General features: G+C 43.4%; 1 protein-coding gene across 4 annotated transcripts in view; it reads left to right on the top strand.

Moving 5' to 3' along the window:
- ARHGEF7 (Rho guanine nucleotide exchange factor 7) overlaps window positions 1–12,393 on the top strand; it is a 157,902-nt gene that overhangs the window by 119,649 nt on the left and 25,860 nt on the right. For 3 of the 4 annotated variants that reach the window (XM_040425215.1, XM_040425211.1, XM_040425212.1), the window contains 3 exons: window positions 5,133–5,354; window positions 8,365–8,458; window positions 8,758–8,847. In XM_040425215.1, coding sequence (XP_040281149.1) covers window positions 5,133–5,354; window positions 8,365–8,458; window positions 8,758–8,847 — 406 coding nt within the window. Of the gene's footprint in view, window positions 1–5,132; window positions 5,355–8,364; window positions 8,459–8,757; window positions 8,848–8,991; window positions 9,002–12,393 lie in introns of all 4 variants that reach the window. The other variant, XM_040425213.1, reaches the window with a different exon arrangement.

The raw sequence follows: 12,393 nt of genomic DNA, 5'->3' as shown, positions 1-12,393 counted from the left end.
GCCCATTGTCGCGCGTTCCCGGAAGTCTATGTACGGGAACGCGCAACACTACGCCCCAAAGAAGCTCCTGAACTTCTTGGGGTCTCGGGCGTTTTACAGCGCGATCGTACGCGCTGTAAAACACCCAGGTGAGAACCATGCCGATAGGGAAACATTGGTTTCTCCTTGTTGAGCGTTTTACAGCGCGTAGGAACGCGGTGTAAAACACTCAGGTCTGAACTGGCTGTCAGAGCTGGGTAATAGTAATTTTCCAGCTGCGATTTTTTTTTTTTTTTTTTTTTTTTTGATCACATGCAGTGATTTCCAAGACCTGGTGTGAATCATCACGTTACAACAAAATGTGTCAGATCAGTGTCTATAATTCTGAATACTCACAATGATGTGTTTTTATTACATAGTTTTGTACCCATGTACTACATTTTATATGTATGTATTCTTTTGGTTGCCGTGTTTATCATCACAGACAGGATAACAATTAAGAGTAACCTTTTGGAACCTTTGATCACTTTGGTACATAGGTTAATGTCCTGTTGTGCTAAGGTCATGTAATGCTGCATATAATGAACAGATCTGCTTCTAATGTGTTGGACAAGCAGCGAGTAAGGGACCGCTGTCATGATCACCTGCTGGGTCTGGTTAAAATGCCTGTTTTATATATTCTAAAGGGGATATACACATTAGATGAATGTTCCCTGATTGTGGTGAGACTGGACGGCCATCTAACGTGTATGGAGATGTTCCAGTTCTCCCTTGACAGCAGTGGTCGGGGGAAGGGGGGGGGGGGGGGGGAGAATGATCAAGCATTTTGAATTTTAACATGCCTGGAGCTAGGTAAGGCTACTTTCACACTTGCATTTTTGCTTGATCAGGCAGGGATCAGCAAAAACGCTTCCGTTTTTTATAATACAACCGGCTGCATCCGTTATGAACAGATCTGGTTGTACTATCATTTTAAATATCCAGCATGAACACCATTAAAAGTCAATGGGTGCCATATCCGTTTTCTATTGTCTGAGAAAACGGATCCAGCATGACACACAATGCAAATTAATAGTGCCGGATACGTTTTGCTCCACATCCTATGCCGGACAGAAAATCACTGTTTGCGGCGGTTTGCTCTCCAGTATTGGAACACAACCAAACTGAACAGAATGCATTTTGGAGCATTCCCTTCTAGGGTTGTCACGATACCAAAATTTTGATTCGATTTTGATACCATAAAAAAGTATTGCGATATTCGATACCACGCGAAAAAATGAAAACTCCAAAAAAGCCGCATTCATTCCGCATTTTATGGAACGTCCGGCCCATAATTAAACAGTCCTATCCTATTTTTTGGGGGGACAAGGTGACTAAAGAAAATGGTGAATCGCGCAGTTTTTATTATTTATAATTTTTTTTTTCTGTTACGGAGTTCACCACATAGGAGATTTTTTAAATATTTAAAAGGTTTGGACTATGTAAAATCGGGAAAGGGGTTGATTTATACTTAATATTTTGGTGGTTTTTTTTTTGTTTTTCTTTACTTAAGAACTATTTCCCCCCTTAGGCTGGTTTGGTTGCGTTGCGGGAACATGCACGATTTTTCCACGCAAGTGCAAAACATTGTAATGCGTTTTTGCACGCGCGTGAGAAAAATCGGCATGTTTGGTACCCAAACCCGAACTTCTTCACAGAAGTTTGGGTTAGGTGTTCTGTAGATTGTATTATTTTCCCTTATAACATGGTTCTAAGGGAAAATAATAGCATTCCTAATAGAGAATACATAGTACAATAGGGCTGGAGGGGTTAAAAAAAATAAATAAAAAAATGTAACTCACCTTAATCCACTTGATCGCGCAGCTGGCATCTCTTCTGTCTTCTTCTTTGCTGTGCACAGGAATAGGACCTTTGATGACGTCACTGTGCTCATCACATGGTCCAATCACATGGTTCATCACAATGGTGAGGGACCATGTGATTGGACCATGTGATGTGACGTCACCACAGGTCCTTAGCCGGCAGCTCAACATTACAGAAAAAGACAGAGATCTGCAACTACGCGATCAAGTGGACTCGGTGAGTTAATTTTTTTTCATTTTTAACCCATCCAGCCCTATTGTACTAGGCATTCTGTATTAAGAATGCTTTTATTTTCCCTTATAACCATGTTATAAGGGAAAATAATACATATTGGGTCCCCAGCCCGATCGTCACCTAGCAACCATGTGTGAAAATCGCACCGCACCTGCTTGCGATTTTCACGTGGCCCCATTCACTTCTATGGGGCCTGCGTTGCGTGAAAAATGCTGAATATAGAGCATGCTGCGATTTTCACGCAACGCACAAGTGATGGGTCAGGATTCAGTGCGGGTGCAATGCGTTCACCTCATGCATTGCACCCGCACGGAAAACTCGCCCGTGTGAAAGGGGCCTTAGGGGCTTGGACCTGGGATCTGTTAATCCCTTGTCCTATTCACCCTAAGGCCTCCTGCACACAAACGTTTTTGTTTTCCGTTTACGGGCTATTTTTTGAGTTCCGTATTCGGAACCATTCATTTCAATTGTTCCGCAAAACAACAGAATGCATTCCGTTTTTTGTATTTCCGTTCCGTTGAAAGATAGAACATGTCCTATTATTGCCATGGCTCCATTCAAGTCAATGGGTCCGCAAAAAAAAGGAACACATACGGAATGTACTTCATATGTCTTCCGTATCCGTTCCGTTTTGCAGAACCATCTATTGAAAATGTTATGCCCAGCCCAAAGTTCTTCTATGCAATTACTGTATACTGTATATGCCATATGGAAAAACGGAACGGAAACAAAAAACGGAACAACAGATCCGTAAAAAACAGACCGCAAAACAGTGAAAAAGCCATACGGTCGTGTGCAGGAGGCCTAATAGAGATTTATTAGGGTGAATAGAACTTCTGCCCTGGGCTTTGTGCACACAGCAGCGGGAGGTTACCATGGCAGCCAGGGCTTCAGTAGCCTCCTGGCTGCCATGGTAACCGATCGGAGCCCCGCGATTACACTGCTGCGGCTCCAATTGGAACTGCCACTGCACCACCAATGAAGAGGGGGAGAGGGGACCCTGTGGCCACTGCCAGCAATGATTTAATACTATTGGTTTGGTTTGTATTTGTTACTTTAATACTGGGGGGTGCACTGCGCCACCAATTAAGATAATTAATGTTTAATACAGATACAGGAGGCGGGTGTCAGCGGCATAATCACATAAGCCGGCACCCGGCCTCTATGACAGGGAGCTGCGATCAGAGGGGTTAACTGCTGCTGATCGCAGCTCCCTGTCAGAGGCCCGGTGCCAGCTATGTGATTCTGCCGCCGGCATCCTGTATCTGTATTAAACGTTAATTATCTTCATGGGTGCCGCAGTGGCCACAGTCCCTCCCCTTCTCCGCCCCTCTCTCCTCTCAATGGTGGCTGAGGGACTGCTTCCTTCTCCGCTGTGCTGCTGAGGGAACATGGCGCGCACTGAGAGAGTGCACTATCACTACTGACAGATGCCAGATTACCACCCGCAAGGTTATAGCAGACCTGTCTTTGCTGGTGACAATTCCCATTTTAAGGCAAACTTCTGATTCTATGATTCTAACCATCCAATTTGCTATCAGGTTTAGTGTTGAGCGAACTTCTGTTTTAAGTTTGGCGTCTAAAGTTCGGCTTCCGGTTAGCGTAGAATCCCGATATGGATTCCGAATTCCGTTGTGGTCCGTGGTAGCGGAATCAATAATCGGCCATTATTGATTCCGCTACCACGGACCACAACGGAATTCGGAATCCATATCGGGATTCTCCGCTAACCAAAAGCCGAACTTTAGACTCCAAACTTAAAACAGAAGTTCGCTCAACACTAATCAGGTTGCCTTTTTAAACTGTTTAATAATTTCCACATGCTGTATATAGTTTCTGCTCAAATAGGAGGACAATTCTGCTTAAACAAAGCATTCTAGTCCTGCTAGTGTTATTTTGGATGAATTCTATGAGCTTTAAATTAATATTCCCTGCAAAAAGTGCGGCTTGTGGTTTCCTTGAATTGCGTTCCACAGCTTTACAAATACTTTTATTTTCCTTCAGTTAATACATTTCTGGCCAAAAGTCAACATTTTACATGATTGTCTGAAAAGAATGTTAATTCATAGGTAAAGGTTACATTTACATATCCTGTCAATAAAAGTTGATTTTCATAATAGTTAAAGTTCTGACGGTGAATGCATTTCATAGTGTGAAGCTGATTGGAGCTTATTATTTAATGTAGACGTCATTTTGACGTGATGGATTCAGTAAATAAGTGTGAAATCTTAAGAAATATCATAAAATACCAGTGGATTAAAGGGATTCTCTGGGAATGATTTAAAATGGCTGCCTGCAACCTGTCCTAGAATATGAGCAGGACTGGTTGCCTCCACTTGCAGATCTGCCTAGGGGGTTGAGGGGGCGAGCCCTCTCTACACACTACGCTCTGGCACTTGCATATACTACATGTTGGAGAGTTTTCCTGTCAGGCTGCTCAGCCAGTGTGGCATATTATAGGCAGGATCACATTACCATCTATTGTAGAGCAATGCGTTGTGTAATGAGGCCCCACACCCCCTCCATCAGTAGCCTGTCCTAGAAATTGAGCAGGACTTATTGCCTCCACTTGCAGAGCTGCCAATGGGGGTGAGGAGGTGGGGCCTCACTACACACTATGCTCTGGCATATGCATATACTACATGTTGGAGAGTCTTCCTGTTAGGCTGCTCAGCCATTATGGCCTATTATAGGCAGGATCACATCATTAGCATCTATTGTAGAGCAATGTGTTGCTGGCGGCCGTTTTAAATCATTCCCGGAGAATCCTTTTAAACATCTGTAAAAGCAAATTCTCAACTAAATAATTTCCGTAGAAGAAGATAATGGGCCTTTTTTTATTGTAAGCAACCAATCGGAGCTAAGCTTTCATTTTTTAAACTGTTCTGGTAAAATGAAAACTGTGCTGTGATTGGCTGTGGCAGAATTATTAATATTGTCTAAAAGCAAAACTTCCTTTGTTGTCTATATAGCAATGTTTTTGCCTTCGAGAACAATTCTGTGGTAAACGGCCTTAACATTGTTGGTGGCATATAATATATGTTTTTTGTCTCCAGCTTCCTTCACATCCGGTGACGCCTTCAAGCAAGCATTCGGACTGCAAGCCAGCACCTCACACACCTGCATATCACACACTACCGCACCTTTCACACCACGGGGCACCACACAGCATCAATTGGAGCCCATTAGAGCCACCTAAAACGTCAAAGCCGTGGAGCTTGAGTTGCTTGCGTCCTGCTCCTCCTCTTCGACCTTCTGCAGCACTGTGTTACAAAGAGGTAAAGGACATGTTGAGTTTACACTGTAAGGACATGGCACCTTTTTTATGTTTTAGTAAGTCCAGTGTAAACATCCAAAAAATGTTAAGCTATTTTAGATTTTCAGATAATTCATCATGATTGAATGCAAGTCAAATATGTGATATAAAGAACATTTCCTTTCAGGAACTGCTTTTAATTCTGCCTGGCCAGCATATTGCTCATTACTTTGTTTTTGCTTTTTTTCACTCTTTATTAGAGGATGTCTTTTATTCTTAAGGTAAGGGGTAGGCCCCTCTGTGTCCTCTTAGCATGGCATGTAGAGCAGATCTGCACACTATGCTTTAGCACCTTACTTAGTGGTCTGTTCCCTCTATGACAAATTGTTTTCCATATATGGTAAACAAAAGGTGTCAAGTCCCCTCCCCCTTTAGGATCCTCATTCCACATGTCTCCTGCCTTTTATTCCTAAATAGCTGTAATTTAATGTATTTGTTCCATATTAGACACACTACCTTTTGTGCTTGTCTACCACTTGGAGTCTTCACCTGCCTAAGAACGCATGAGGCAGACCTGGTTTATTAATGTTAGTTTTATGTATGGCCTTTAAAAGGGTTTTTTCAGGGTTTTGATATTGATGGCCTATCCCTGCCAATCAGCTGTTTGAAGAGATTGCAGTGCTCAGGTGATCGCTGCAGCCTCTTCCTAGGCCAGTTTCATTCATCGGTCACATGACCTAGGTGCAGCTCAATCCCATTGAAGTGAATGTGCCTTGGCTGCAATACAAAAAAAAAGCTGCTATACTGTACAATTGACAGCGCTGTGCTCAGTAAGCTGTGTGAAGCCATCACTTGTAAATATGCAGTCTCTGCTCGGAAAGGGATTGCTGCAGCATAAGTTGGGTTGTCACACTTCCTTCCTTTAGCCAACTCTTGAATTGGTGACTGGCATATCACTGGAGAGGGATTCACTAAGCCAGAAGGGGAGGACCTGTCAACTCCTCTGACATGTATGTTTTAGTCAATAATCTTATTCTACGCTTTATAATATATGAATTCTGGAGACATTTTCTTAGAATTCTGCATTGTGCCTTTCCTCTTTTATTTCTCCCTGAGATTTATGAGTAAATTCACAAGGGCACGGGTCTTTACTAGGGATCGACCGATTATCGGTTTTACCGATATTATCGGCCGATATTCAGGATTTTGAACGTTATCGGTATCGGCATCTATTTTGCCGATATTCCGATAACGTATTGGGAACACAGAACGCGCTGCTCTCAGCGCTCTCTGTGTTCCCTCAGCAGCACAGGGGAGAAGGAAGCACTGTCTCCCTCCCCCTATGCTGCTGCTGCCGCTGCCGCCAGTGAGAGGAGAGAAGACAAGAGGAGGGGTGGGGCTATGGCCGCTGCGCCACCAATGAAGATAAGTCTCTCATTCATTCATATACAGGAGGCGGGAGCTGGCTGCAGAATCACATAGCCGGCTCCCGACCTCTGAGCGGTAGCTGCTGTCCGCGGTAGTTAACCCCTCAGGTGCCGCGGATCGCAGCTACCGCTCATAGAGGTCGGGAGCCGGCTATATGATTCTGCAACCAGCTCCCGCCTCCTGTATATTAATTAATGAGAGATTTATTTTCATTGGTGGCGCAGTGCGCCCCCCCCCAAGCCCCCCAGTATTAATCATTGGTGGCGCAGTGCGCCCCCCCACCCAAGCCCCCCCCCCCCCGTTTTAATCATTGGTGGCAGTGGCCACAGGATCCCCTCTCCCCTGCTCCTCCGATCGGAGCCCCAGCTGTGTAATCCTGGGGCTCCGATCGGTTACCATGGCAGCCAGGACGCTACTGAAGCCCTGGCTGCCATGTTCAGCTCCCTGCTGCTGTGTGCACAAAGCACAGAGCAGCAGGGACAGTGTGAGCTCCTATTAACCGTGATAGATCTCTATCAGGGTGAATAGGACAAGGGTTCTAGTCCCTAAGGGGGCTAAAAGTTAGTATAAAAATAAAAAAAACACAAAAATATTAAGTATAAATGAAAAAGAAAGATTTACAAAAAAATAAAAATAAACGTTAACAATAAACATTTTAATTTTCAGCAGATTTGTGTAGGAAATATATATATTTTTTTAAATGAAAATTCCCAGAATATCGGTATAAATTATCGGCTATCGGCCTGAAAGTTCACAAATTATCGGTATCGGCCCTAAAAAATCAATATCGGTCGATCCCTAGTCTTTACGTAATCTCTCAATCAGTGCTGGCAAGGACACACACCCCTTTAACTTGCTTTTTTTTATAAGTTTATTCATAAACTTGCAGGAGGAATAATAAAATAACACCACAAATCAGATAAAAGAAAAGATGTTCCCAAATACTTATTTCATAGGGAATACAAGTATTTGCTAAAACAGACAAGTCAGGAGAATTGACAGGTTATCTTTATGTTTTAAAGGGTTAATATTCCAGTTACGGAGGTTGTCAGAGATTAAAAAAAGATAAGACAGGGAAGATATTAAAATAATTTACAGTATTCTCACCGATCAAAACCTCCTCCGTTTCAACACCACCTCTCTGATCCTCATGGCTGGGGTTTGTTTACATGACTTCAGCCATGATGCGCCCGTAAACCACACAACGCCACTGCAGCCTACCTCCGAGATCCCATGCCATATACGGCTGAGGCCAGTTATTGGCCGCAGCAGTCACATGTGGTATACAGGGTGTCATTGCTGCAGTTAAAAAGATGACAGGAGGTTTAGAACGGAGAGTATAACTTTTATTAGATTAAATACCTTTCCATGCCTCTTACCATTATTTAAGATTTTGGCCACCACTTTAGTTCCACAATCGTGGACCTAAAACTTCAACCTTCTGTTAAATTACCGCAGTCTACTGACAAACACAGACACCAGTTTTATGAGTTTTTTCCTTTGTGTGTTTACCAGAAAAGTTAATGTCTATTGAATGGGATTGTTAGTCATTAGTAAATTCACTTTCTTGCGAGTAACCAAATTTTCATATTTTTGGTTAACAGGATCTTAGTAAGAGCCCCAAAACTATGAAAAAATTACTTCCCAAGCGCAAGCCAGAAAGAAAACCATCAGATGAAGAGTTTGCACTGAGAAAAAGTATGTTTTGGGAAAAAGCGGACATATGATTTTTACTAGTTGAATTTTTTTCTTTTTATTGGCAGGCGTTATTACATGTATACCCCGGCATATAAATTGGTTGTTAGTCATGGAATACATAGTAATACATGTTAATGCTTATTTTCTGTTTTGGAGGAGGATTGCCCTAAAGATGTGCGAACCAAGCTGATGATTCTTTTAAGCACAACTGTCTTGGACAAGGCAGTTACCCATAGAAATAATTTTACTCTAAACCGATGTTACATTTCTTTTTAAAACCTTTTTTTTTTCTTTTTCAGGCACAGCAGCACTAGAAGAAGATGCGCAGATTTTAAAAGTTATTGAGGCCTACTGTACAAGTGCCAAAACGCGTCAAACATTAAATTCCAGTAAGTGCTGTTTTTTCTCTCATGTACTGTTTTGTTGTAATTTTTTTATCTTGATTTAAAGTTGTTTTTTTTTCTTTTTTGTAAATGCCAATTACTGAATGTTCCTATTGGTTTGTTGTATTTGTTACTGTCCACTGAATGAAGAGGAATAACTGTAAGTATACTTGTTGGAGTGCCTATATATAATTTTTCTAAGCACAAGGTGCTGTTTGTTTGTTTTTTGTTTGTTTTTAAACTATAATGCCTGTTGCCATTGTTAGGAATAGAAATGAGTAAGTGCCAACTAACCTCCCCTCTTAAGGGTTATACTTTTTTTTTTTTGGGCTATTTTAGATTTTTTTTTGTCAGATTTTATAGCAGTGATAGTTTATATTTTGATGCAACATTTTTCTGTAAAGTGAAAAATTTGGTCCATTTCTACTACTGAAACCATGTAACACTATGTTCATACATTGTGGTATTACCATTTTTTTTCCCCCCTCACCTATGACGACACCTTTGGATAGTGTCCGCCCCCTCCTCAGGACAGGAAACATGAACCACAACCACTTTAAAAGGAGGGACCAACCCCCTACACGGCAGTTCTGTTTCCTGTCCTAAGGGACAGAGTTGGATACCACAGCCACGATGAGCAAGAGAGTTGCGGGCGCCCCATGTATAGAATTATGAGGAGGGCCTACCCGGCAGCGTAAGTTTTATGAGGGAGCCGCTGCAGAGCCTGAACCTCTGGCTCTTTATTCCGCTCTGGTCCCTTCTCGGTTCGGGAGGTTTGCATGTTCGGCTGCCGGCGTTTGACGCACTTCCGGTTTCGGCAGTAGGAGGAAGCGCGATGCTGCAGACCGGAAGTGGGGGGAGCCGGCGCGCGCCCGGCAGAGTTTAAGTTCAGCCAGCTCTTACTGCTAGTGGGAGAAGAATCTAGCAGTCTGTTTCTCCATTTCGGCTGCTACAGTGTGTGACCATGGAGCAGACACAGTGCGCGACCATGGAGCAGACACAGCGCGCAGATCCCACTGAAACCACCAATGAATCTTCAGTACTATGGTGGGGTAAGAGTGGTGAATACTCCATAACCTCTAAGGTTGTAGTTTCTTATGGGGCTATTTTTCTGTGTTTAGGTCTCCTCCAAGGAGAGTAGAAGGGTCTCCAGATCTAAAGATAGAGGGTGTGCTATGTGTAAGAAAAAGTTACCCTCGGGCTGGGGGAAGCCTATCTGTCAAGCCTGTGTAAGCAAGTTATTAGAGGATGAGGCCCAGTCTCTCATGACCAGTCTAAAACAGATGATCCGGTATGAAGTTAAGGAGTCGGTTAACAGCCTCTTGGAGGGTCGCCCCAGCACCTCTGCAGTCGCCTTTGTTCCCCCCTCCAGCGATCAAGAATTACTGTCAGGATTGGAGGAAGAGGGAGACTGTCATCCGATGAATCCTTTGATCATGTAGCGGGAAGACCGCTTTTTCAGGCAGAGAATATTAGCTCTCTGCTCAACGTTGTCAGAGCCACCATGGGGTTAGACGATTATAAAGCGCCACAATCTGTACGAGACTCCATGTTTGAAGGCCTGGGTCCAAGAAAGATGAAGGGCTTTGATGTGCATGAAAATATTGCTGCTGTTATCAATAGGGAATGGAGTAAGCCAGATAAAAAAAAAATTCATTCCCTCTTCCAGTAAACATAAATACCCATTTGATGAGAAAGTATCTGCTTGTTGGGATAGGGCCCTTCCCTTTGAAGACACAGGTTCCCTAAAGGATCCCATGGATAGAAGGGCAGACATTTATTTAAAAAAGAGCTGGGAAGCTACAGTGGGAGCTTTTAGACATGCCATTGCGGACACTTCTGTGGCTAGTTCCCTAAAAATTTGGGTGAAGGTTTTAGAGAATCATATAAAGGAGGGAACCCCTAGAGAGCAACTGCTTTCTTCTTTTCCCACTATTTTTAATGCCATTGATTTCCTGGCAGATGCGTTGGCGGACTCGTTAAAACTTTCTGCTAGAGCCATTTGGTTGAAGGATTGGAAGGGAGATTCTACCTCCAAGGCCAAACTATGCGCCATTCCATGTCAGGGTGAATTTTTGTTTGGGCCTGTCTTGGATGATTTGCTTGAGAAGGCCTCAGACAGAAAGAAAGGGCTCCCTTCCACTAGTCAGCAACCTCCTAAAAAACCCTTCCTTTCTTAATCTAATAGGGGTAGTTATAGGAGAAAGGAGGTGTCTAGGCAAACTTCAGGTACTACCAGAAGGTCCAAAGGATATCTTTTTTCCGGAGCAGAGGCCTCAAAAAAGCAGCCATAATGATGGCAGTGCCCTGGTGGGAGGTCGGCTTTCTCACTTCGCAGAACATTGGCAAGGGATATCAAACAGCCCATGGATAATCTCCATCCTAAGAGAGGGCTACAAGATAAATTGTCAGAGGTTGCCACCAGAAAAAGGCGGCCATCGTTTCAGAGGTATCTTCCCTATTAGAAAAGAATGTTCTGTTGGAAGTCTCAGTACAAGAAAGAACAAAAGGGTTTTATTCAACTCTCTTTTTACGATCAAGTCGGTGATTTTAAATCTGTTTCAAACTGTTTTATGGCGTCCCTAGATCTCAGGGATGCCTACTACCATGTCCCTATACATCCCAGTCATTAAAGTACCTAAGGGTAGCAATTCAGTTGAAGCACAGGATCCTACATGTGCAATTTCGGGCGCTCCCTTTGGGTTGTCACAGGCCCACAGGGTATTTACAAAGATTATAGCAGAGATGATGGCCCATTTGAGAGAAAAGGATTTAGTAGTTATTCCATATCTGGACGACTTTCTGCTTCTCTCTGACATTCACGCAGCTAAAGGAGCAGATTTCATGGTTCAAGTATTGGACAAGTTACGGTGGGATCTAAACATAGAAAAGTCCAGTTTAATTCCGAGTCAGGTGTGCACCTTTCTAGGGATGATCCTAGACTCCACGTCACAGATGTTCCTACTTCCCCTTCACAAAGCCTGTCTGATCAGATCCAGAGTTCAGTACCTGCTTTCCCATCAGTCTGTTTCCCTAAGAGAAGCCATGTCAGTTTTGGGGCTCATGACAGCTGCCATTCCGGGGGTGGAGTGGGCCCAGTTCCACTCGAGACCGCTCCAACTGCAGATTCTGGAAGTCTGGGACAGGAGTCCTTTGTCTCTGGACTCAGAGATTCGTTTATCACCCCAGACGCTCTCCTCGCTGGAGTGGTGGATTAATCTATCAAACCTGCAGGGGGGAGTTCCGTGGCAGAGACAAGATGTCTTACTCCTGACCACAGATGCAAGTCCTTACGGTTGGGGGGCCCATATTGAATCTCTCCTTCAGGCATCATGGGATCGAGATTCAGTCCTAATCTCACAATTTCAGGGAGCTAAACGCCATCTGGATAGCCTTGAAGGAGAGTCTTCAAATAATAAGGAATGTAAAAATGTATTCAGACAACATGACTGCGGTGGCATACCATACATCAACAGACAGGGAGGTACCAGATCCCCGATTCTAATGTCCCTCAGTCAAAAGATTTTTTTGTTTGGCAGAGGATTCTCTTTT

The sequence above is a fragment of the Bufo bufo genome, chromosome 3, assembly GCF_905171765.1.
Source record: "Bufo bufo chromosome 3, aBufBuf1.1, whole genome shotgun sequence".
NCBI classification, from domain to species: Eukaryota; Metazoa; Chordata; class Amphibia; order Anura; family Bufonidae; genus Bufo; species Bufo bufo.
Note: the sequence above shows the minus strand (reverse complement) of the source record. Positions and strands in the feature narration are given on the sequence as shown.